The sequence below is a fragment of the Malaya genurostris genome, chromosome 1 (assembly GCF_030247185.1).
Source record: "Malaya genurostris strain Urasoe2022 chromosome 1, Malgen_1.1, whole genome shotgun sequence".
Lineage (NCBI taxonomy): Eukaryota > Metazoa > Arthropoda > Insecta > Diptera > Culicidae > Malaya > Malaya genurostris.
In genome coordinates, this window is record NC_080570.1 from 73,474,329 (window position 1) to 73,501,087 (window position 26,759).

Here is a 26,759-nt window from a genome sequence, read left to right on the forward strand (position 1 = left end):
CGTTAGAAAACGAGCAGATAATATCTATCAATATAAGGAGTGTATCGATAAGTAGTTAGCAACATTCAAACAGTTATTACTCTGAAATGGCTTAATTTTTTGCAGCGTGTTTTGCGGTGACATGTTTGTTTACATGTCAATAACAGCTGCGTAAGCGATTGGTTTCGGTACGGTTTATCGTTTCAATGATGAGCCGAATTGATCCGGAAACGCGAAAGAAAATTCTGCACACTTGGTGCTCAGAAAGTGATGTCACATACAACGAAACTGCAAAACGGGTGAAAGTGCACCACACCAGTGTCAAAAATATTATCGAGAAGTTCGGTAAGACCCTTTCCATGAAGGATTTGCCCCAATCCGGTAGGAAAACGGGTTCCAGCCAGCCCGGCCGGGACTTAAAAGTGGTTGAGTACATCAGGAAAAACCCATCGGGGTCGACGCGGGATTTGGTCAAGCAGTTCATTACCAGCATTGGGATGATTCAACGGATCAAAGTTCGGAACTCCCTGAAAACGTACAAGAAACAGAAGGTGCCGAAAAAGTCCCTGGTACAGCAAGTTCAGGCCAAAACAAGAGCGCGAAAACTGTATAACCGGATTCTACAGAATAAAGACGGATGCATTCTGATCGACGACGAAACCTACGCCAAGGAAGACTCTCGAGCGCTGCCCGGACCGCAATATTATACGAAATCGGTGTACCAGGACCTGAACGACGCTGACACCACGGTGGCGATGGAAAAGTTTGGGTAGAAGGTATTGGTCTGGCAAGCAATTTGTACCTGTGGTTTGCGGTCGTCGATTTTCTTCACGAAGGGCGTTAATTGGCCAAGGTGTACGAGGAAGAATGTTTGAAGAAGAGAATGCTGCCACTGTACAGAAAGCATAAAGCTTCTCATCTCTTCTGGCCGGATTTGGCTACAGCCCACTACGCCAACTCCGTTCTACAGTGGTTGTCAAAAAATAATGTACAATTCGTGGAAAAGGACATCAACCCAACGAACTGCCCGGATCTTCGGCCAATTGAATGGTATTGGGCAATTGTCAAGCGGCACTTTCGGAAGGAAGGTACAGTGTCCCAAAACATGCAATAGCTCAAAAAACTGGACAGCTGCCACCAGGAAAGTCACAAAAGTAACTGTGCAGAATTTAATGCAGAATGTCAAGTCCAAAGTGCGAGCGTTTTACAGAAACTAGGATTTTCTTCAATATAATCAGTGAAATGGATAAAAATGTAATTTTTCTAAAATATGTGCTTCAAAACTATTCATTTTGTTCATACTACAGTACTGTATTATGATTTCAATACAATACAATTTTGCATCAAGCTGAGGATGATGAAAATTTTGAATAATTGATACGATTGGTCATACTACCTTGATAAAAAAGTTTCCGAAATTCATTCAGAAAATAAAAATACTAGAGTATTCATCAAAATCGATATTGTCCCGTTCAAAGTACTCCCCATCGACCCATCGATCATATTCAGTTTTCGGTATAGCTCGCAGATCGCAGATCGCAGATGGCTCTGATCATCTGCGATTTTTCCATGATCTCATCTCGGGTACTGAAACGCGTTTCACAGAGCACTTTCTTGAGTAGACCGAATAGGAAAAAGTCGCAGGGAGCCAAATCAGGTGAATTCGATGGTTGCTGAATGGTTTTCGTTCCGTTCTTAGCCAAATGCTCACGAATAACGATAGCATTGTGTGACGGTGCGTTATTGTGGTGCAAGATCCACGAGTTGTTTGCCCACAAATCTGGTTTGTTTAGGCGAATTTCACGCAAACGTCTCACAACGACCAAACAACACTCCTTGTTGACGGTCTCTCCTTGTGGAAGGAATTCATGATACACAACACCCTTGTATTCTATGAAAACTGTGAGCATCGCCGTCTTTTCGGACTGAAAACGACGTGGCTACTCACGGCCATTTCTGAAACGTACTCTTCTAACAGGTCGTCACACCATTGAAACCGTTTTCAACGCAAAATTTAATGCAAATTCGTTGTTGCAAATTCAATTCCATTTTGAAAATTGTGCAAAATCGAGGAAATGCACAATCGCAGATGTACTTAATACAGTGTAACTTTTACAAATGGTGAAAATTTGATACAATATCAATGACAGATGTGGCGACCTAAAAAAATCTAATCGAACAACTGAGAACGCCACACGGTAGTGATTCCGGGAACTTGTTGATCAAGGTAGTACATTGTATACACATTCTGAGCTATTGATTCGAAAGTGTCACGTTAAAAAAGAATTTGTAGTCAGCATAACCTTCGAAAATTAGATTTATAATCCTGATTCAGGTATAGTGGCCAAAATAAAGTTTATTAGATAATAAACTTACGTCAATCGTCAGAAACTGAAAAGTTTACCAACACTTAGCTCTTCGATCGTTACGGATGACTGACATTTCCCAACCTCTCATTGATATTTGTGCAAGTAGAATTTTATTTGTTTAGTCTTCGTAACAGACTAACATTCTGAATTGTTCCGCTTTGGTGTCTTACTCATTAAGTTGCATATTTAAAAATCAAATTAAACAGTTCCAGCAGAATAAATGCTGTGATGATTCTTGAATTTCCCTCTTGAAAACTCTTGGTTTCTGAAACATCTACAAATTTTAGGTGACTTCTCCTCTCGTGCACTTGGCGTAACATTTGTCCGTTCAGTCCGTTGCAAATCAACGACTGATTCGGAATATCACCGTGGGTTTATTATGTTCAGAGCAATGGTAAGATTACGAAGGGTCAATAGACACTGTCAAGGCTTCTCAAAGTGGGCTTCACTTGTTTCCTCTGTATTGACGTTGGGGCTCGTCGCAGTACAATATGCAGCTCAGAGGATCACATCAATCAATTGTGCATCCAACCGGCTTCGGAGAATACGTCGCAGGAAAAAGAATAATAAACAATCAGCAATAGCCGGTGGGAGTGCGAATCAAGCGAATCAAAGATATAATTAATTACGAACGATTTGGTTGATGGGTTCCTTTACTTTTTCGTGCTAATAGAAAGGATTATGGGGTAAAATAGTTAATATTAGGTATGAAATTAATTATTGAAATTTAGTAATAAATGAATATATTTCTAAAAGTTCCGAACGAAAGCTTTTTACCAATATTTCCATCACAGTGAAATACCATATTTATAGTGACCATCATCCAAATGTTTCGCGCCATCCAGGATAATAAAACACACAAAAAAGAATTTACGACCTACAGTGTATTTGATTTGCTTTTTATTTGGTTGTATTTCAGGTCTCCATGATGGCAGGCGATGGAACGCCGGCTCGAATTAAACAGGAACTAATCGAGACCTCCTGCTGCAGTCCATCACCATCATCAGTAGGTAGTATGTCTCAGAGTAATCTCCTCTACAGTGGATCGCAAAGTGCAAAGGTGAGTAACAGCCAGCAATGGATTGAAGTGTCAGAAAGAGAGAAAACTTTTTTTTATCCAACTATTGGAGTCTGTGATACCTTTTTCAAAATGAAAATGAAAATTTTATTACAGTATTCAAAAATTCTGATAATAATTTTATTCACCAGTTTGCTAAAAGGTGTCTGTCTTTGGATCTTAAGTTTGTTGCAATTGGTTCATCCTTTTCGGAAGTAGGATTCGGGAATCTTTCGCTTTTACCATGGCTTGCAAAATCCCGTGTATCGAGAAACCATGTGATAAATGTAATTTTGGTAGGCGTTTCAACGTCAAAACATGTCAATCAAAACAAATTTGGTAAAATTTTAATTATTTTACAAGCTAGATTCAAATACGTTACGCCTGATATTCAATAGTTATGTGTAGAAGATATTTAACTTTATGTGATAGTGAAAGCTTAATAGAAATTAATGTGAACGTGAATCAAAGACAGCTCATATAAAAGTGAATTAAAATATGAAGGAGCATGAATGAATCTCCACCGGGAGCAAAATTTAGTAATAAAAGCCGAAAGCCGTTTCGCCGAAAGTCATTTCGCCGAAAGGGTTATTTCGCCGAATGACATTTCGCCGAATGGGTCACTTCGCCGAATGTCATTTCGCCGAAAGCCATTTCGCCGAATCCAGAAATCGTCCTGAAATCGTAATTAGAATTAATTTAAATTAAAGACAAACGAAAGATGATAGCGTTAACGCCCGTTTTGTTAACCTACCATTGTACTTCTTGAATAATGATTGATTGTTGTACTCTTGAATAAAGATTGATTCATGAACCTCAGTTCTAAAGAAAACTTGTTGACTATTAGCTAGTAAGCATCAAAGCAATTGCATAGGTGTATCTACTAGGCAAATGCAGGTGGTATTTTCCGTTTATGAAGTAAAAATGAAAAAATACTAATGCGGCTACGCCACATCGTTTTGGTTCATGTGCTGTCCGACCTCGTTACCGCTCGTTCGGACCTAACTAAAGCAAAGAAACCTAGCTTTGAGTAGACCGGACAAGCTAGGCGGTTACAGGTTTGTATGCAAGAGGCCGCCGCTTCCGACGGCGGGTCGGCGGCCGACTCAGCTGGCGTCGGCTTTGTGCCACCGAGCCATCTTGGCTTCGGTTATGTGGCTGCGCCACATCAGTTATACAAGAGATATAACATGCAGGAGATATGACCCTTTCGGCGAAACGACTTTCGGCGAAATGACCTATTCGGCGAAACGACTTCCGGCGAAATGGCATTCGGTGAAACGACTTTCGGCGGATTGGCTTTCGGCGATATGACCCGCTCCCGCCAATTGTTATCCATCAAGTTAAAAATAATAGAAGAAATTTTAAAATAATTGTTTCAGATTTAGTCTCTATTTTACTGGAGCCGGAAATCTGATCCGGATGAATTGTTTAGCCATCTTTGAGAAATCGAAGTGAGTTCCGTTCCAAACGATAAAAAAAATCATCATTTTTGCGAATTTTTCCAAAATTATTGTTCAACAAAATAAATTCAAATATTTTGCATGATAAAAAGCATCTTTCGAACAACATTTTGTAATTTTTCGTGGAAAAATATTGAGAAATAAGTCGATGAAGAGGTATTTTTGAGAACGCTTCTTAAAAATCATGATTTGCGGTGTCCACTGTATCTTAGCGCAGACTAATCAGAAGTGAACAAATGATGGTTAGAGTAGAAGTTTTTCGAGACCCCAACGTTTCTGTCTGACTTTTTTTCAATTTTTTAAATTGTTGGTGGTTCAAAGTGAAAACTACGATTTTTCACGAAAAAATCCACCATGTTGTAGCTGTTAAACCTCCCCAAAGTATCAAACAACAGAGAGGAAAACGTTGGGGTCTGGTTTTTTATATGTAGAAAGTGTGTGCAAAATTTGAAAAAAATTTGTGCAGTAGTTTTTGAATGACGATGGACACGGACTTTCAAAACCTGCTTTCGAGGAAAACGTGTTTAAAAGTTTTTGTCTATAAAGTCAATGGAAACAATTAATTACTCCAGGAAGCTCGAAACATTTCAATAATGTTTTGTCAAGCTTTGAAGTCAATCGAAGTAGAAATCTTGGGCCTGTGCACCGAGCTCTTACTTCTTCGTAGAATGAGATAGCCATAGATAAAGGTCCATAACTTCCAGAGTTTCGTTCCAATATGCTTGAAAATTTCACAGAAAATTCTTCGAATGTTTTGCTATAAGAAAATATAAAGAAAATAATAAATGATTTTTCAAAAGTGTTAGACCCTACCCGTCCATTAAGCAGTGTGCCTAAAATTGTATTAGATTATTAAATAAAAAAAAAGCGGCGGAAACTGAGAATTTATCGCCCCAAAATTCAACGATGTTAACCGATCGAAGCGCCGTCTGCATGTCATTGTCGGTGTTGTCGGATTTCTATGGAATGTGTGAAAGTTTACAAGTCGATCGTGTCATTCAGACTGAAGGTCTAGGGTTGGTCTGTAGCGGACCCAGTCGCGAGTGTTTTTATTTTATTCATTCAGGGGTCGTGTTTTATCTCGCGTTAGTGATAGCAGAGCGAGCAGCAGAAAAGAGATACTGGTGAGATCGTTCCCTGGAGATATTTTTCTTACTTATTATATTTCTCCTGAATATCGAAAATCAGGTTTTTTTGAGATCATATTGTTTACTAAAACATATCCGGATCTCTCTCTCTCCCTACTAACAAATCTCCTATCCCGTGATGTTCGTGGAGATACAGTGGTAAGGAGTGTATCGAAAATAAGCTATCCACAAATTTTTCTTTCAAATTATGATAAAAAACGATATTTTATTCACACTAAAAATTGATCCTTTATCAAGGATGGCTTTTATCGTATCAAAGAATGCTCACTCGCAACTCTTCCACGATGAAATCAGTGCCATCAAAGAGAATCGGAAATCATCGCAACAACAAAAAAACCGGCATGGTACATTTAACATAGAATAGACACTAGTGCGAGAGCGAATTTCTCTCGGTGAACCGTCTGAGAATCAACGGCTAGCACACTGCTGTGGGGATTCTCTCTGAAGCAACAAACGGTCGCTTATTCTCGTTTCGCGATCCGATTCTGTATGGGCAGTGGATAATTGCGATAGAATCATTTTACTATTGCCGCTTATTCTAACTATGTGCTTATAACCTTTGTATAATTTGTGTCTATGAAAATGTATGTGAATGCTCCACACAAAGGTTTTTAAATATTGCAACCTAGTATGAGAATCATCAAGTCGAATCATCGATTCGATTTTCTGCGATAATTGTCAACTTGCGATTCTCTCTTGGTAAATTCCACACAGCGGCGATCATTATCAGACTGAATTTTTTTAAGGGCCATGAAATACTCAGAGTATGAAGTGGAGCGAAGGAATGTAGAAAAATTCTCTCGAGGTTCATGCATTGAGAGACTCGAATTCTTGTAGCATCTTCTACCGGATTGAAAATGTTGCATACAATATAGATAAAAATCGAGCAGCTTCTGTCAAATTTTCAGCAATCACCAACACTGTCCTTTATTGTACGAGTTTGAACTTGAGCATAATGAAAACCGGATGAAATTTAACTTATTCCTTCGCGAATTTTCGAACTTTTGATCGAACGCTCTTCATCAAGTTCCGGACAAGTGTGGCATGGCATTTTTTGGACGCTTGAGCCCAAGTTTTTTTGAACTCTAGCATGTTCCTAGCTGCCTTACCAGTCTTCTTGAAGCTGAGGGCGATTTGTTGGATTGATATTTTTCGAAATTTATTACCCTTTTCCGCAAGCCAATTGAGAGTGGTTTTGGCATAGTGAGCCGACGCTAAATCCGGTCAAAATAGTGGAGGTGTACTATGCTTCTTATATAAAGGCAGCAATTTCTTCTGGAGACACTCAGATCGATAGATTTCTGCCTTTATAGTTCCGGTAGTGTAAAAATTGGTTGACTTCAAACCACAGGAACATATTGCTTGTCATACCAGTACCTTTCGACCGAATTTCTCCACTTGAATCGACCTGGTCGCATAGCTTACATCCTCCCCAACGACGACAGTGAAGTATGGTGGACCTGGAAGGGTTTTTGAGTCCTCCTTTACATAAGTCTTATCGTCCATCAAATTGCACGCATCCGGACACTGCAAAAGACGCGAATACAATTTCCGGGCCCTTGTTGCTGCTCGCTTCTTCTGTTCGACAGTTTATTTCGAGATTTTCTGCTTCTTGTAGGTCTTCAGGTGATTTCGCCTCTTGATACGCTGGATCATTGCGACACTCGTTCCTGCGTTTTTGGCCAAATCACGTATTGGCATTGACTTGTTCTTCATGATTAGAGATACCACTATCTGGTCCAGTTTCGGGTTGGAGGAACCGGGTTTTCTGCCTCTTCCTGGTAGCTCATCCAAAGAATAGTGTTCCCCAAACTTATTAATGATGGTTTTAACACTGGCACGATGAATTCCAAATCGCTTCGCCAATTTTCGCATAGTGATGCCCTTTTCACTTAGCCATGTGTCCAGAACCTTAATATTCACTTCCTTTTCAATACGCGACATTTTGAAAACGCAGAATTTAAACCGCTCAAACAAGTAAACAAACGAAAGCTGACCACCGAACGCACAGCATGCTGTGATCTGATCATAAAAAACAGCACAAATACATGCGTACAACACAAATGTATGTGGATAGCTTATTTTCGATACACTCCTTACCCGCGGTCTCTTGAAACTACGAGTATCGGACTAACACTCCTTCCTTTCCCTCAGTAGCACAGCCGTTGGTCGTAGCCAGCGTCGTTATTGATCATTTCATAAAAAGTTAGGAGTGAGTGGGTATGAACAGTGAAAATGATTTGCTTCTCCCAAGCTTCACTCACTCATCTACTGTCATTCATATCCCACTATGGGGATGCAAAAAAAAAACACCAAAAAAATCGACGAAGAAAGAAACAATCAGAGCAGATTAGAAAAGTTAGTGTTAGTATACCAATCATTTCAAAATCATTTCTAGATGATTAAAGTAATAATCGTATGTATCGCTTGAGACATAGAAGACAGGGACAAGACCGAAGCAAATACAATACGAAATTCTCCGAAGTTTCATCAAGGAAACACAGAAGTAGTTAGTAGGATGACAAAATATCGATACGATACAGACCCAATGATTGACTAGTTACCGGGTGAAGCAAATTTCCTGCCCAAGTGACACATTATTGATTTTTAGCGACTTGAAACTTTTCAGTGTATAAATTCTAAATCTCGACGGTCATCACCAGAACTTATAACTTTACCGACCAAGACATTGAGTTTATTCTCTTTTTTCCTTTCCAGATGGAGTACAAATGTAGCAGTAACAATGACATCACTCAATTGACGGAATTGCACGGTGGACGAAGTAGTGGAAACGGCCGCAGTGGACCTCATTCACCCGGTTCGCCGGATAGACAATTTTGCAGTTCGACTACCTCAGCAATCGGAGATTTCGGAAGTGATAGTACGAACCAGGATACGATCAAGGAAGAAATTCCTCGGCGACTGTGTCTGGTATGTGGAGATATCGCTAGCGGCTTCCATTATGGTGTAGCAAGTTGTGAAGCATGTAAAGCATTTTTCAAACGAACCATTCAGGGTAAGCATTTTGCGACACTAACTATAACCAATATTGTGCTCACACATTGTTGCTTGTTTCTAGGTAACATAGAATACACCTGTCCGGCAAGTAATGACTGCGAAATCAACAAGCGAAGAAGGAAAGCATGTCAGGCCTGTCGCTTCCGCAAGTGTCTTTTGATGGGTATGTTGAAGGAGGGTGTTCGTTTGGATAGGGTGCGCGGAGGTCGACAGAAGTATCGGAGAAATCCTTGCGCAAATCCTTACCAATTACAGCTATCGCAGTCGAATCTTCAGTACACACCCCAATCTTTGGAGGACATTAAAATTCTTGAAGTATTATCATCATTTGAACCAGATCCACTCACCATTGGGCACGGATTTGATCTAATGAACAGTAATGGTAGCAATAGTAGTGAACACGATGGTGACAGTAAAACCACCGATTCCCGGATGACCATGGGAGCTGATGCGCAGGAGATGTTAAGCGTTTTAAGTGATATTTACGATAAGGAACTAGTAGGTGTAATCGGCTGGGCTAAACAAATACCAGGATTCACTGATCTTCCGCTAAATGATCAGATGCGACTTTTGCAAGTTAGTTGGGCGGAATTGCTCACACTGATGTTAGCTCACCGTTCGATACCATTTTCCGGTCGTCTCTATTTTGCCACTGATTTTTGGTTGGATGAGCGAACAGCAAAAGATTGTGGTGCGCTTGATTTATACAATCATGTACGTAATCGACATTGATGATTCAAAGTTTAAATAACCTAAATTTGTTCTTTTTTCGTGTATAGTTAGCGCAAATCACTCAACGGTTGGAAAAGATCTCAGCGACCAAGGAGGAGTATTACCTGTTAAAGGCCTTGTCGCTATCGAATTGTGATATTCGGCTGGATAACTACAGCGCATTGAAAAAGATACGCGACAGCATTCTTTATGCGCTAAATGACTGTGTTCTGCTTATTAGGTATTGTATTTCCTTTTTCTTTCATGAGTAAATTACCGACACTCTGCCATCAATATTTTGGACTATAGTCACAATACACCATCTCAATCATATCTCAAATTGGATGTAAAAATTTTGCATTAGTATTTTACTGTTTTCATTTGACACTTCTTAAAACACACACACATACAATACCCGTTAATTCTTTTGCTGTTTTTTTGTTTCGTATATACATGACAATCTTACATTTTTTGAATTTCCATTTTTTGCCTTACTCATATAGAACTGCAAAACCCGACTTTTGAACCGAGTCCTGGAGGGCCAAATGTCATATACCATTCAACTCAGCTTGACGAACTGAGCAAATGTCTGTGTGTATATGTGTGTATGTGACAAATATTGTCACTCACTTTTCTCGGAGATGGCTAAACCGGTTTTCACAAACTTAGATTCAAATAAAAGGTGTTATGGTCTCATACAAAGTTCCGGAATTTCGTTTGGATCCAACTTCCGGTTCCGGAATTACAGGGTTTTACGCACCAAAAATGTGAAAATAATGTCACTCACTTTTCTCGGAGATGGCTGGACCGATTTCCACAAATTTCCAGTTTTCATTCGGCTTAAACCCCTGCTTCCGGAGGTAGGGTGCTTAGTATAAAAATGGCAGTTTAAAGAATTTTTTTTCATAAGCTACCTCTTTATATTTGCTAGTTAATTTCTCTAGTTTGTCGACCAAAACCAAAAGAAACAACCATTGATAATCCCATAAAAGATCTACTGAATTTTATTCAAGTTCGACTACTAGTACATTTTCCAAAATTCAAATCTTCATAGAGAATCGTAAATAAATTGGTAGGTCATATTAGTGTATGTTTGAATGAACCGAATGTCATTATGCCGATATCCAGATTTGGGAGCGGAAGTACCAACAATAGTAAATAAATATAACAAAATGTAGCTCACTTAACTTTCTCACACATGATTGAATAAATTTTCACTAACTTAAATTCAAATTCAGTATAGCAATGTAGCAGTATTATGCAACAGAAATCTTCAAAACTATTTTCTAATCTATTTTAAATTGTAGTATTTCGGGGAATTTCTGCTTTAATATACAGGAGAAAAAGAAAATACGAAAAGCATCTTTACACCATTAGGTGGATTAAAACAGGTTCTTAATATATCTTACACATTTTCATTGGCTTGTACCATAAAATTACTTGAGACTCTGAAGATGTGAACCAGTTTGCGATTGATTTGAGATTTTACTGTGCAGTCAAATGGATACATTTTACTAATAATGCTGCCCATTTCCCAATTTGGTTAAAAGTGTTTTTGGGAGTTATGATATAAGTTTGATGCTTATTTTATTCAATTATTTGAAACGTGTCATCCGACCTGCAAGAATTCTTAGTGTAGGCCATGCAATGATTGTCTGTGAAGTCTTTTGAATCTGAAGTTTTAATCCTCAAACAGTAATGTAATATAATACCAATGCTTTGACACGGCTCAGTATCTTCAAGACATAGTATTTTTTGTAAATATATCACGGTAATATTTTTTACTGCTGTATCTAGTTGATAACCTTTTCTTGGGAAGAGGTTGTCTCAATACGATCCGACGAGACCTGGACAGCTATTGGCTCACTATTTGCCCCATCGTCCATTCGTCGTCGCAGTTGGGGCTATTGGTGTTGCTGAAAGGATTGTTGTGGGGTTTTCTTTTCTTCTTTTCTGCCTTTGATTGCTTGCGTAGAAGAAGTTTTATTATTCTGGGCATTTGATTTTCGTTTACGGTTGAACTATTTTTATTGGTTTGGTCATTTTAAGATGTTATATATTTTACTGTTCTCTACCTTTCATATTTTTTATTTTTTTGTGGCAATTGTATTTACACCGAGGATATTTTATCGGTGTTGCAACGCTGATTCAATTCAGAATAAGAGAATGTTTTGGCATTGAAAATGCCTTACTTTTCACTGTGCCGGGTGTCAATTTAAAAATGCGTTAGTGTTTCTGTCATCATTTTGAACGCTTATAGATCAGTCATTTGTTGATGGATTTATATAATTTAACTGCCAATCGAGTCGGAATCATTGACTTTAACATGTATTGCATCGCTCTTTTGGTATTTCAATAGTACACCATTGAAAAAAAATAGGGGACGGGTATAGCGTGATGGGATAGTCGATGCCTATCACGCAGCCCACCTGGGTTCGATTCCCATCCCCGCACATAGAATTGACCTTTGTTTCACCAACCCGCACATTTGAATTGACCTTTGTTTCACCAACCAATCACAGTATGTCTTAATGGTGTCATCCTCTCGATTCCTTTAACACACCCAATGGTTTTGATCGTTGCTTATCACCTCACCTGTTTTTGAATGGAAGGTGTTGCGAACAATCTTCGGCGGACTGCGGATGGAAGATGGTACGTGGAGATGGTGAATGAACTATGAACTGCACCAGTTTCTGGAAGGACCAACCCTCGTCCAAACGGCCAAGGTCGGGCGCTTACGGTGGGCCGGGCATGTTGTTAGAATGTCGGAGAACAACCCGGTTAAAATGGTTCTCGATAATGATCCGACCGGTATAAGAAGAAGAGGCGCGCAGCGGGCAAGATGGATAGATCAAATTGAGGACGACCTGCGGACCCTTCGCAGCTACCGAGGCTGGCGGCGAACAGCCATGAACCGAGTTGAATGGAGACGCCTCCTGTATACAGCAGAGACCCGCGTGGTCTACGACTGAAAGAGTAAGAGTAAGAGTAGTTATATGAAAAATTACCGCACCGTTGTGCACAGTATGAACTTTCGCACAATGCGGAATCTATACATATTTGCTCTGTCACATTTTTCTGCTCAGCCAATGCCTGTTTTTACCGACTCGGTGCGTTTCGATAATTCCGTATATAAGTTTGAACGCTGGAAGGGATTTCCGTAATTTCAGTTTTTCACTTTAATGGAACTCTTTAAAGTGGAAAAACGCGTTTGATCAATTCGTTATTGTAAAATGAAAATAACAAATCTGAAAAAAACTGCTATGTATAAACATAGCGTTAAAAATAATAATAAAAAGGTTGTAGTAGTTATGAAACTTTTAGGGAAACGGACTTTAGAAAAGCGTATTGTGGAGAAAATGCTTTTAAATTTCGAACACTACAAATCTGGTATTAAACTTTGTTACTGGTTATCATCAGACGAAAAAATTTATAATTATAATATAAGCATGTGCTGAGGATATATAAGATAGCTGTGCAGACTCACCGATTTTCTCCTCAACATTACTGGACCGTGCCGTGGCCGTGCAGGTGCTGACCGACGATGTCTCTGTTCTTGAGCTCTGCTTATCACGGTTAGCGGATTGGTTTAATGAACTCCGAACAAGCAATCCGCTGTACCTGTCAAAGCAGGGTAATGTCGTTGTACTGGTCGTCCGGATGGGGTGGTTTGCGTTTAATTTCCACGTCCGCTGGATCCAGTGAGCTGTTGGAACCCACATCGAACCCAACGCTGTCCTGTGCGGTCGATGTATCCCATACGCCAAGGCGAACCTCAGCTCGATTTTCTCCGAACCAGTTTCTGTACAATTCACGAACGCTTCACACTCTCATTACAGAGTCACACCTTTTCGCAATTAGGAAACACGGCAAGCCAAACAAATCGCACAATTTACAAATTTTCCGAATAGGCACAAAGTTTTCCTTCTGCACACATGGCGCCGATCCGAGACAGAGTCCGTCCGTTCTCGCCGGCGGAAACTCCCAGAAAAAAACTAAAGTATTCAATTAAAAAAATTTTATACGTTACCCTTACCCCTAAATCATCTTACATTACTCGAATAGAGTCCTATGTCAATCGTGCAGTTATAACTGATATGGAAGGATGAGAAAAGGACACTTTCTCTGAGCGCTTCTGCCATCCGACATTTTATTGACATATTATTTTTACGAACATCGTTACCAACCGGTGGAAAAGATTGATTGGAGAGACAGCCCTCAAATGAAAGTTGGGAAAAAGTATCGCCTTGAAGTATGACTTTAATATGCAATCTTTTCTTTACCGAAGAGCTGCTCTACCAACAAAACTATTCTGATACCTGTGTGAACACATTTCAGTACTTACCTTACTTGTCAGCCCAATCCTGTGGCGTTCTTTGCTGTATCCAGCAAACGGCTCCACGTATCTTGCTCTATAACAGCTCTTTACCAATGACTAAGGACACCTGTACTATATTCTTACTTGATCGATCCACCTTACTCGCATTTTTCATCTTCTAGTGCCTGGGTTAGATTCATAATTCATTTTCTCTAGGCTGTCGTCCGGCATCCTAATGACATACGACATACATGGCTATACGTACGATAGGCGGTTCTCCAAGTAACGGTTGCAGTTTGTGTTCCATCTCAACGTTCCGTCGTCCATCTGCACTCCGCCATATAAGGTTCGCAGCACCTTTCTTCAGAAAACACCAAATCCATATTCAATAGGCGCCAGTAAATCCCGCTCGAGCCAGCTCTATAAATTTCCTAATGGGTTATTAATGACGGAAAGAATTTGAAAGAGGGGGTGTTCAGTAAGGATGTGCGTTATTTGGCTGAAGTTTGTTTGTCCGAAATTAGTTTGACATAAGTTTGTATGGGACAATGACATTTGGCATAAAATAAAAACGACGTAACGCAGTCCGAGTCGTCCAATCACAAATCGGAAGCGATTTTCTCAAGCAAGGAAACTTGTTATCCACGTATTTTCGACTTTTTGTCTTAAAACTTTTTAACTTTTTGTTCTTCAACTTTTTATGGTGTTCGGTCATTTGATTGTTGGTCATTGAATTGTTTACGGAAATTAGATATGATCAGTCCGCAAGAAGAATTTCTCACGCAATATCTAAAGGAAATGTGCACAATTGTTATTATGCCAAATGAAACAATATGTCTTGCTATTTTATTCAAAATGGCATTATGCCAAACAAATTTATGGCAAAAGAATTTATGCCAAACAAACTTCAGCCAAATAACGTACACTCGTTCAGTAATATGTTTGCACAGTGTATACATCGCACTGGCTTACGGATTTAGTCTATTTTAATAAATACGCACGCTTGTAACACTATAGAAGTGTGTGTAACATTGGAAGAAGTTGATGAAAATGGGCATTTATAATATCGACGGAGTTTCCACAAAGCGTTAATAGACCATAAGCATATAACACCTTTCGAGCCCAAGTCGATCCAAATCTCATCATTTACTATTATTTAACCTGGAAATGTTTTATTACTTGTCAGATTTGTGTTGAATCCTGTCTCTTTTTTTCAGGCACAATAAAAAAAGTTTGTTTTGGTTGTCTGGTTGTTTGGAACGAGAGCTTGATTTGTTATACGGACGATTCTCTGTTGAATGCTCGTGCTACTATCGTTAACGAATTTATTTTTGTTCCGACAGTCAGGCAGCCTTAAAAGCACTCATTTCGAATGATTCACGGTTGAATCTAGTGATCACTTTTGAACTCAAATTGAAGAAGTTTACTTCATCGGGCCATTCGGGTATTACTGAAAATGAATGGGCTGATGAGTTGGTTAGAGCTGGTGCAACGAATGATTTCGTTGGTCCTGAACCAGCTTTACCACTTTCAACTAGTTGGATAAAGCACAAGATTCGTTCTTGGGCTGGATCCAAACATGGCAGTAACTGGCGAAACTTGCAAACTTACGCTCACCAAAAGCATTTTTACCAGATTTGCATCTGAATATGTCAAAGTGTAGTGTTTTTTTTTCAAGCATCATTGCAGTATTCTGGTCAGAACATTGACTGGACATTGCAAACTCAATTATCACATGGCTACTATTCAACGTGCTGAGTATTATTCGGGTGACTTGTGTGAATGCGATTACGGTTATTCATATCATCTGATATGTAACTGTCCCGCATTGACGCAACTACGTATCCGGGCTTTTTTTAATGTGGAACACAGTTTTGTTTTCTATATAGGGGTGCAAATTAGAAACTCATGAAAAATACACGTAGAAATGTGGTCAGGTTTTGAACAATTACAGCTCAGACAATTTTGTATCAATTATTAATATTATGTCACCATTTGATTGTATTTTTAACTGTATATCATTGAAATGTTGATCAATAGCTAGTAGTGGCTTATTTTGTCTGCGAAAAATCTCCGGCATACCGGATTTCCCTGCCATAGTCGACGGTTTTGAAGGAGTAAGCAATATATTAAAGTGAAAGCATCGCTCTGATTGGTCAATCGATGCTAAAGCGAAGCTGTTGGAAGCACGCGAATCTATAAATATAAGCAAAATTATAGCTAACGTTTCAGTCCTACGCGTAGCATGCTAGATGTAGGTTGTTGCTAGACAGCAACACAAAAAGTGCCCTAAAACGATTTGAAGCTTTGATATGCTCTGATCTAGTGTCATGCAAGTTCGGATGAAATTCCATGTTATGTCGTTTCGCCTGACAACTACCCCAGGGAAAATTTTGAGTGCATATGATTAATTTCTAATTTATATAAGATGAACTCTATTGATAATGAGAAAAAATTTATCGCTTCAACCAAAATCGCAGAATGGTAGTAATGGTAGAGAAACGCTATACAAATTACTGCTTGTATACAAAACTTGAACACAAGCTTGGCGAAGAGAAGCTTAAATATCGATATCCGTATCGCAAGCGTGGACAAACATATAATTGCATACATTTGGGCTATTGATGTAATTTCGTCTGCCACAAAACAAATACAAAGTACGACAAATAGAGTCTATATTCTGGGTTCGTGTGTTTGGTGTTGGTTCCTTATAAATTTCAATCTAAGCAGACTCTCGTGCATTTGCAGATTCAAAAGTGTGACGATTAATTGAAAATGATGATCATTAGAAATTTTGGTTGCCTTGTTCCACATCAATGGCTCGAACAACCCTATCGGGCTGATCCTTGTAGTTTTTCTCCATACATGGAGTGAATGAATCCTTTCTGTATTGACCTTAAATAGGTTTTAGCAGATTGTTCGGCATCCTGTATGGGGTGCCGAATTTACTTCTGCTCGTACATATTGCGAATCGTTCTGCAATCTTCCGAGAATGCAGAATGATGACGCTTTTTTTAAATCTCTAAATCCTCTCGGGGGTTGGAGGTTTTATTAACTTTGCATTTTGGAACCTGCAGATCATTCAGTCTCCTTTCGGGGATGTTTCTTTATGTTTTGTTTGTTTCTTTATGTTTTGTGCTGTTTTCCCACCTTACCCACTTCACAATTCCATTTCGTGTTCCTTTTATCCTTCCCATTCCATCAGAAAATTGATGAGAAGGCACAAATCTCCAAATAACTAGGGGAACGTGCCACTTGAGTCAGTTAGTTCCGATAATAGACCATAAGCATATAACACCTTTCGGACCCAAGTCGATCCAAAACTCATCTATCAGTTTACTATCATTTAACCTTGGAAATGATTTATCACTTTTCAGAATTATGTTGAATCATGTCTCTTTTTTTCAGGCACAATCAAGCAGTGTCGCATCAACAACAACTGCTTCTACTCCTGCCATCACTGCGTCAAGCTGATTACATCATACGTAAATTTTGGACAAATGTGCACATTGAGGGTAACGTAACAATGAATAAACTGTTTGTGGAAATGCTAGAATCGGTTTCTCGATAAATAGTCCTTCAACGTTCCCTTAGAAACGCACTTGGTGGTTGTTCGGTGATCTCTACAACACAATCATGCATACGTGCATAGAACCATACTATATATATCATATAAGAGCACTTTCAGAACATACTCATTTACATACACCCCAGTGCTGCTCAGGTCCAGCCTGAGGTATATGAACCATATTTTTGGACATATTTGTTAAACCAGTGAAACAGGACATGGATCAGATCAATTAGTTTTACGCTGAAAAGTCGTTATGTTTGTTTCAGCAATTAGCTAGTAAGTGACAGTAGATTATCCGATCAAAAGTTTTTTTTTAATAATTTTTACTTTGTGATTGTGAAGTTTAAAAGTTTATTAGATATTACATCTAATTTCGCATCTGTCGACAACCGATGATAGTGCATATAACAAAATCTACAAAATGTGAAATTTATTTATAAACTATAAAAACTTCTATTGAAAGTAAGCGATGACAGCTTTATGCATTTCCTTCTTCTTTTGGCAACAACTTGGCAACAGCACATCGAACAGGTCATTGGTACATGTCATAGAATTCTTGGTACATGTCATGGAATTTCCCATATTGTTTGTGCGAATTTGATATCATAGATTTCATTCACATTTGAGAATTGTTCTTCATTCTAATGGGAGCTATAATAAATTTCTTGGGTCATTGATTGAATTTTTGACTCGAGCTGTCATGAGAAGGGAATTAAAATCTAATAACATTGTCTATTCCTATACTGACACTACACTGATTTCGGTCAGAAAATAAATACCTCTATTACACGCAGAACGAATTGGTTCAATCGGCACGTTTCGGCGGTTTTGTTTCTAGAGATTTGTGCCACATTACACGCAAGTGCGATTGTGTGTACTGTATTAGAAGAAAAATGGCAACATAGCAAGCAAGCGTATTTGGAAAATATCTATTTTATTCAAATAATGGCATGGCATAATCTCAGAATAATATTGACAGCTTAAAATAGTAAAATGTAGGGATAATGGCAACATTAACCCTTGAGTTCATACAATTTAACATCACTTGACATAATTTGTATGTAAGTGGTCGATACCCATACTCAGCGGCTTCATCAAATTAGTTTCAAACCATTGAACAGTGATTCAAAACTAAAAATTTATTCCTTTAGTTATTTTGGGCTAATAAGTATGCACTTCCTCTTTGCTTTGCTTTTCAGCAACTATGTTTGCCTATGATATTACTTCTTAGGAATGATATCAACATCAAATCAAACTCAGCTTATCGTAATCCATGGACGTAAAGCTGGTGTCTGACTTATTCCGACGAGAATGTTTAAATCGGATTTCTACGAAAAGAGTTTGTTTTTTCTGTCGTGATACAGTCTGCAATAAAAAGGTAACTAAACAAATAAATTCTAATATGAAAAGGCAAAGAAAAATGGTATCGAAACCCATAATCATACTGGGAAGATTCCATTTATTTTAAACCAAACAAGGAATACCGCAATAAGACATAGCGTCAGTTAAAAGCAGCGAAAAACATTATTTTTTCATTTTGTTCATTATTGGATATGTTAGGGAAAACTATCATAAGGTAATGCAAAAAATGCGCAAAGGTTCAGTGTCCTGATCCTACGTAGATGTAATTTAAAAACAATCGCACGACATATTAAACATTTGACCAATAATGTATCGTACTTTCTTGCTTCATATCTACAGACACGTTTGCGTTCAGCTTAAACTTGGTTGTATAACCACGATAAAAGTCACCCTGTTATTGGATAAGGCATGTTTTAATTGTTATACTATAGAAGACTACTTAATAAAAATGCAATATTAAAGAAATATGACATTTCGCTTTATTAAGATAAGAATCTCTTCGTTCGCTAACATACGAACCGAGCCAAGGCGACATTACGTATAAATTCAGAAAGAGCAATGGGATGTTATGGCCACACAATAACGGCCTGGAAGATGCCCAATGTTATTTACTATTCATATGAAAAAGTACAACACAGTGAAAAACTAGAAATTCATATTTTATAACCTCATTACCGACGAAAGAGCCAATTTTTGAGCGGAGCCTATGGAAAGCTTTAATGAAAAACAAATCGCTAATCTGATGATGTAATTTGCAAAAGGAGCTCTACCGCCCATCCATCAGTTTGTTATTAAATCTTATTACTAAACTGCGGTAATGCCGGCACGTGCGTTGTGTATTTATTAGAATTTAGATGAGAAATGAGCAGAAATAATTCTGATTAAACTTATGAAATCGAAAACAGATTAACTATAAACCATTTATCAATAACGAATTGCGGTAACACGAAAGGTGGATGAACTTGTTATAGTTTTTAGGAAACGGAGCTAGTGAAGAGTTTGGGAAAGTATGTGTATGTGTACCACGCAAAGGAAATTAAATGCGAAATCAATAGATCCGCAAACGTTCAAGTAGAGAAAAATGTACGTTCTTTTCGCATTACAAGTGAAATATCACTGTCTCATTACAACTAAAGTACCTCATGCATTATATTTGTCTTGTGTGTAGCTCAACTTCTTTGCAGCATTCAGTTCAGAACTCTGGTGTTCACTTCGGCTTTAGAGTTTAGTTAGTCTGCAGTGTTTCTGTATGTATAGACTGTATAGATCTTTTGTTGTAGGTAGAGTAACGGTAAGCCCATGCATCTCAGCTCCATATGTAGTCATCTCATATAGTTAGAGTGAGATCCGCTGTCTCTGTTCGATAGATTTTCTTCAAGGGTACGATGGAAATAGGTCCATTTGCTTCGAGTTTTCGAATCACTATAACACTTAGAAATGCACAATGTTCGAACTATTTTTTCAGCAATCTTGCTTCTTAGAGCCGACGCAGAGATATTGTAACCGTTTCAATTACCATTCGTTGATTGAATGTCGAGTAATCGACCAAATAACATGGTGACTCTATAAATGAGATCAAGGTAAAGGTTTGGCATCAAGCGAAAACGACATTAGCATAACCCGGCTACCTACGTGGTAAGTAGCATTGCCTTTACATGCTTATTGGTTAAGGAGCAAGGCTCTTTGCAAGCGTATGAGTAATGTCAACAATGTGTGCGTAAAAACAAGTTCCGACGCTTCTTTTCCTGATTTTAATCAATAAATCTTCCATATGGTTGAAAAACAAACCAATCAGTTCATTCTGCTTAAAATTCCAATTCAAGAAAAGCGAAAATCGTTGTCGAAAACTTTTCCGTTTTCCTTAAAACTGCCTGAGTAAAATTATTTCAGTTTCAGCTTACTTCACTGACGCTAATCAAATAGCAACAAACACATGCCTATATGGATTTCTTCTTGCAGAAATTATTGCGATATAAAGATTTACGAACCTTCTATAAGTAAACATGCAAAATAGGAACCTTTAATTTAACACGCGAAAGGCAATGGATATGAAATATTGTCGCAAAACTATTTATTTTTCCGGAAAACTGCTTTTGTAACAGAAAATATTTAGTTTTGTTCATTTTGTGTAGCGCAATTTAATACAAATGCCCTGAAGCAGTGTTAGGGTCAGTGTTTTTTTTATTAGGGAATTAAAATCTACATTCGTAAAATGTAAGCAATTTTCCATCAAACGTTGATGAAAAATTGATCAAAACTGATATTTCATCCCAAAATGTCAGGCTTACCATTCATTTGAGAAAATATTATTGTTAAAAAAGATTGTTTGAAACTCAATCGTGCAAGCCACTTTGATAAACTCGTTGCACTGCATATATGAATACATAGATCTATGACATATGTACCAAATAAAATGTACGTAATACACAAATTACCAACACAAGTTAACTTGGTTTATTCTTGATCCTTAATGTGGAACCGCAAGGTGTACCAGTTAAAATGGATGCCAAGAGTCATCAGGAAATTATTAAGAATACATAGGGTAACGACTCCAGTAGTCATCTCATATACCATTAGTGTGGATATAACATTGAATATGTTGGGGAAAAATCAAAGTTCACTACAGATTTTCTGGCAAACGCGGTTCTCACTGAAACTGATCTCACATGGCAAAAAAATCAGTTGTGAAAAGTTCACTAGCGAATATTTTCCTCGATGATATTTAAGAAAAAAGTTCGCACATTGCATATATCTGATATGATTCTCGAAGATTTTATGAAATGAATTTTCGTAGCCTTTATATCCTTTGCGGAATACATTATGAATAAATTTGCCGATGAACAAAAACTGAACCTCTTTGAAAATGTTCAGTCTGCGTACCCGAGTAAAGTCAAACATCAAAAGGAGAACAAATCGAAATCTGATTATGATAAAAACATCAGATTGAACAGCGCCACCAAATGAGAGAACATTCTTTCCAAAATCATCATGTTTCAGCGATATATCGTAATCTGTCTTCCATCAGAAATTTTGATGTCCTAAACAACTTTCCACAGAAAAAAGCTATGAAAATTTCAGAAAACTAGATCACATTTTAGCACACTAGCTTCATATAGTACAACGATTTCGCATTAATATTTGAAAGACGTAGAAACCTATTCTTTCAAATAATCAGATTTTCACGAAGTATCAATATTTAACCCATTTTATCTGTAGCAAACAAATGACTTACTAAATCCTCATTTCAAATTAATTATTCACCAAATGATCCTAATGTCTACACAAGAACTAAAAATTTGCTATCGACAGTATGGTGCTATCTGCGGACAGAAACGAGATAGTTGTTCATTGTTCCAATTAGTCGAAATAACATATAATCTGAGATTCCTTACTGCCAAATTCCTATCTCGCTGAGCCTCGAAATTCGTAATTCAAAGTGATTACATATTCGAGTAGAGTGAGATCAAATAGACAACTCAATTTGATCTAATGATGTTCACATGCTACAGCTTTTGAATACGAGGAAAGCAATAAGCACATTTTATACTTATCATATAGCGCAACTGCTATTCCCGATGGATCCGGGACGGATGCTAGTTATAAAAATAAGAAACAAACGTTAATAAAAACCAAATCACGAAGCTTGTTATGCAACTGATAAAAAAATATTGAATATCATACGCAGAAGTAACAGGAGCACAGGTTATCGCAACGTCAACTCAAACGCTGCGCCTGCTGTGTGTTAGAGACTGCGCTTCTGTTACTTCTATAAATCAAATTCATGCTAAATAGCGTTTTATTGGGTTTAATTGAAATAGTGTAGTGTATTCCTGGAACCAGCTGTAATTAAAACAGCCGAAAATTTCTAACAAATATCAAAAGATAAAACCAGAATATTTTTTTTTACTTTTTTACCGTCAAGTTAATTTTTATCCATGACCAAATCGTCCCACTTGATATGTAGCTATGAGAGTAACGGTAGAGTTATACAGCCGTTTTATCAACACTCATTAAAGACTATATTTATATAGAAAAACTCATAACATATGAAACACATTGTTAGGTGTTCAAATTTTGAAGTAGTACCGGATCGGATCAACCTACTGATAATAAACGCAGCTAAGTACCGTGAACCCATCTAAGTAGTCACCATCACATGAAATATTATGCACCTTATACGAGTTGCGAAACAGCACTCTATTTTTTAATGTATATATTGATAGCTCTATAAAGGCTAATAAATGCTCCAAAATACTAATTAGATGAGGCACAGAATGAATTAGATTTATAGAGGTAACAAGAGCGCAAGATTTTGTTTGTCTCGAGCACCCAGTAGATGCAGTGCTTACTTGCTGTATTTGCAGAGATCGCCAGACAAGCGAAACAGTCCTGCGCTCCCGTTGGTTCTGTGTATAATATTCAAGATACAACAGGGTGAATTTTCGGAACATCTTCATGAAACATGCCAGCGGATTGGATTTTCAATACTGTTATTATTATCATTGATAATTTCCTTCTATGTTCGTGAACATGAGAAACTTTTTCTGGGAACATACGTTATCATTACATATACTGTGATAAAGATTGCTTCCTATTAAATCGCTGACCAAATGCAGATTCTAGTCTTCGAGTATAATCATGTGGTCTTGCAGCAAGAAGAGAAATTATGTTCCGTTAGAGTGATGAAAATTCATGAAAGACTAGAACACTAGTTGCGTATACACGTGGAAATGATCAATAATGGAGCTTCAAAATTACCACACAGATAAGAGATATATAGTTCTATACACTATAATAACAGTGTCTTCTATTTCGACTCTATAGGCTTTGATCAATGTTGATTGTATAACTAAATAATTAACGATATCAATTAAACAGCCAATCATGTGTGTATCTTGCAAGGCCACATGGAAAGAGTAAGGGAGTGCTCATAAACTTTCCAATATGGATGCAGAAAAACTTTCCTACATTCAAAGTTCTTACTAATGGATCTTTAAAATGATGTATGCTGCCAAATCGAGAATAGGGTGTTAACACAGCACTCAATAAGTCGTGTTATTGAGAAAAACACACAGAAATCTTCTTCAAAGAGTATTGCAATCATTCCAATGCTTCTCTAACATTTAGGCGCCGTTCTTGTATAAGGATTTGTTTTTTGCATCAAAATATGAGTCACATTTAGCAATTGCTTCTTCATTTGAGTTGAATTTTGTTTCAGCGATCAGCGAATTACCAGTAGTCACTGGGGGCCATATTTGGACTATACGGTGGATTAGGAAGCAATTCGAAGTGTATGTTGTTACTAGAAATCGATGAATCCTCTGCATTCCCACATGCATCACAAGAAAGCTTTGATTGTTAGTAAATTTTCGAATAATATTATCATGTGTTTATTGCTCTGAGTAACCGGATATCGAGAATACGTTGCCATTTTATCGTATTTTATATTGAAATGTGCTTCCTTCTAAAATACGAAATTCTTTACTAAAGTCGCAAATCTCCGAACAGCTAAGTCAATTTGTGGACTTTTTTATGTTTTCTGGAGTCACTCCATTGCTGAGCTTGTGCAGCCTTTTTTCTCATCAAAAGAGTAATGATAAAGTAACACACAATTTGTTTTGAAAATGACAGAAGTAGCTCCACTTAAATGGCTGTCACTTATGGAAATGTTATGAAATTTCACACGGAGTCTTTTGAAAGTTGGTACTTCATAAACGTCATATATATTTTGGCAATGATATCGCCATCTGTGTGTCTTGCCTTCTCTTTACAGAGAGCGAGCCTATCCGACGCATCACGCGACGAAATAAGGACTACGCTTGGTACATGGAACTGCAAATCGCTTGGCTTCCCAGGATACGACCGAATGCTACATGATGAGCTTCAAATCCGCGGCTTCGATGTCGTAGCACTGCAGGAACTTTGTTGGACGGGACAGAAGGTGTGGAAAAGTGGGCATCGAGCGGCTACCTTCTACCAGAGCTGTGGCACAACCAACGTTCTAGGAACTGGATTTGTAGTGTTAGGCAAGATGCGCCAGCGCGTGACTGGGTGGCAGCAAACCAGTGATAGAATGTGCGTATTGAAGATCGAGGGCCGTTTCTTCAATTACAGCATCATCAACGTGCACTACCCACATGAGACGAGACTCGATGACGAGAAGGAAGCATTCTACGTGCAAGCCGCCTACAAGGTACTCCAAATCCTTTGCCGTCGTTTATCACCAAGAACTAAGGAATTCATAGGGCCGTACCAAGCGCGATTTACTAGAGCCCGTGCCACTACGGATCACATATTCGCGATAAGACAAGTACTTCAGAAGTGTCGTGAATACTACGTACCCCCGCATCACCTATTCATTGACTTCAAAGCGGCATACGACTCAATCGATCGAGAATAGATGGCAGATAATGCACGAATACGGTTTCCCAGTTAAACTGACGCGATTGGTCAAAGCAACGGTGGATAGAGTGATGTGCTACGTCCGAGTTTCTGGGACGCTCTCGAGTCCCTTCGAATCTTGGAGTGGGCTACGTCAAGGTGATGGACTCTATTGTATCTTGTTCAATATTGCCTTGGAAGGTGTGATTCGAAGAGCGAGGATCGACACGAGTGGCACGATCTTTCGAAAGTCCGTATAACTTTTGGCTTCGCTGACGATATTGATATTGTAATACGTAACCTTGACAAGATGACGGAAACCTACATCGGACTGAAAGCTGAAGCTAGGCGTATCGGACTGGCCATAAATGCCTCAAAAAAAAATACATGAGAGGAAGAGGCTCTAGAGAAGAAACACTACGCCTCCCACCACGAATATTGATAGACGAGTTCGTGTATTTGGGCTCACTGGTGATCACCGATAAGGATACCAGCAGAGAAATTCATAGACGTATTTTGGCAGGGAACCGTGCGTACTTTGGACTCAGAAAAACCCTTCGATCGAGAAAAGTACGCCACAGCACGAAATTGACCATCTACAGAACGCACATTAGACCGGTTGTTCTCTATGGTCATGAAACCTGAACTATGTTGGCAGAGGACCAACACGGAACCACTTTGCCGGAAAATCAGTAAGTCTACTAACCGAATCTCTAAAAACATAATATTTATTACTGAGCAATCAGCAAAATTGTGTAATATCTAACTTTGCCGAGCTCGAAAATACTGTTTAAGTGTGTACGTTCTAACAAAACTAAAACAAATCATTGCAAGTCATATGATTTGTCCTTCAACATATTGTGTTCGAGATCACAATCGTCACTGCTGCGATCGCCCATCAGCCGAGATCATCAAATAGATGATGACGCTGATGTAGGCAGCAAAAGATATAAAAACAGTATCTCAAATCAGTGTCTGACGTCAAAGCAGAAAGTGAAGATAGACTTTGCGATGCGGTGTGTGTGTTTTTTGTCGGATGGGTTTCCATAAAGATAGGACTATAATTTAACGCGGTGGCGGCCGAGTAAAGCGAAGCATGCTCGATTCTCCAGGGTTACTTTAGAAAAGTCTTCCCCAATAAAGGAAGACGTATTTACGTCAAAATGATTTTCTTTCTTCCTTTTACCCTTTTATGCCTTAGTTGTGATAATATAATATTACAAAACATCAGCCCCATATTCAACATTCAAAACAGGAAAATGATTGTTTGGTTCATTCGCTTCCTACATTGAAAGAGTGCCAAATATTTATTCAGGTTATTTAGATTTTTCAATAGATGACCAATATCAAGCTTTTGTGGTGGTATGACTAATAAAACGACA

General features: G+C 38.3%; 1 protein-coding gene across 2 annotated transcripts in view; it reads left to right on the forward strand.

Annotated features, from left to right (window-relative positions):
• Positions 1 to 20,078, forward strand: part of LOC131440469 (steroid hormone receptor ERR2) — a 90,818-nt gene extending 70,740 nt beyond the window's left edge. For both annotated transcript variants that reach the window (XM_058611771.1, XM_058611770.1), the window contains exons 2-6: positions 3,268 to 3,408; positions 8,735 to 9,032; positions 9,096 to 9,748; positions 9,814 to 9,986; positions 17,472 to 20,078. In XM_058611771.1, the coding sequence (XP_058467754.1) occupies positions 3,274 to 3,408; positions 8,735 to 9,032; positions 9,096 to 9,748; positions 9,814 to 9,986; positions 17,472 to 17,634 (1,422 nt within the window). In that variant the 5' untranslated portion in view covers positions 3,268 to 3,273 and the 3' untranslated portion in view covers positions 17,635 to 20,078. The remainder of the gene's footprint in view (positions 1 to 3,267; positions 3,409 to 8,734; positions 9,033 to 9,095; positions 9,749 to 9,813; positions 9,987 to 17,471) is intronic.
• Positions 20,079 to 26,759: the final 6,681 nt, after the last annotated feature.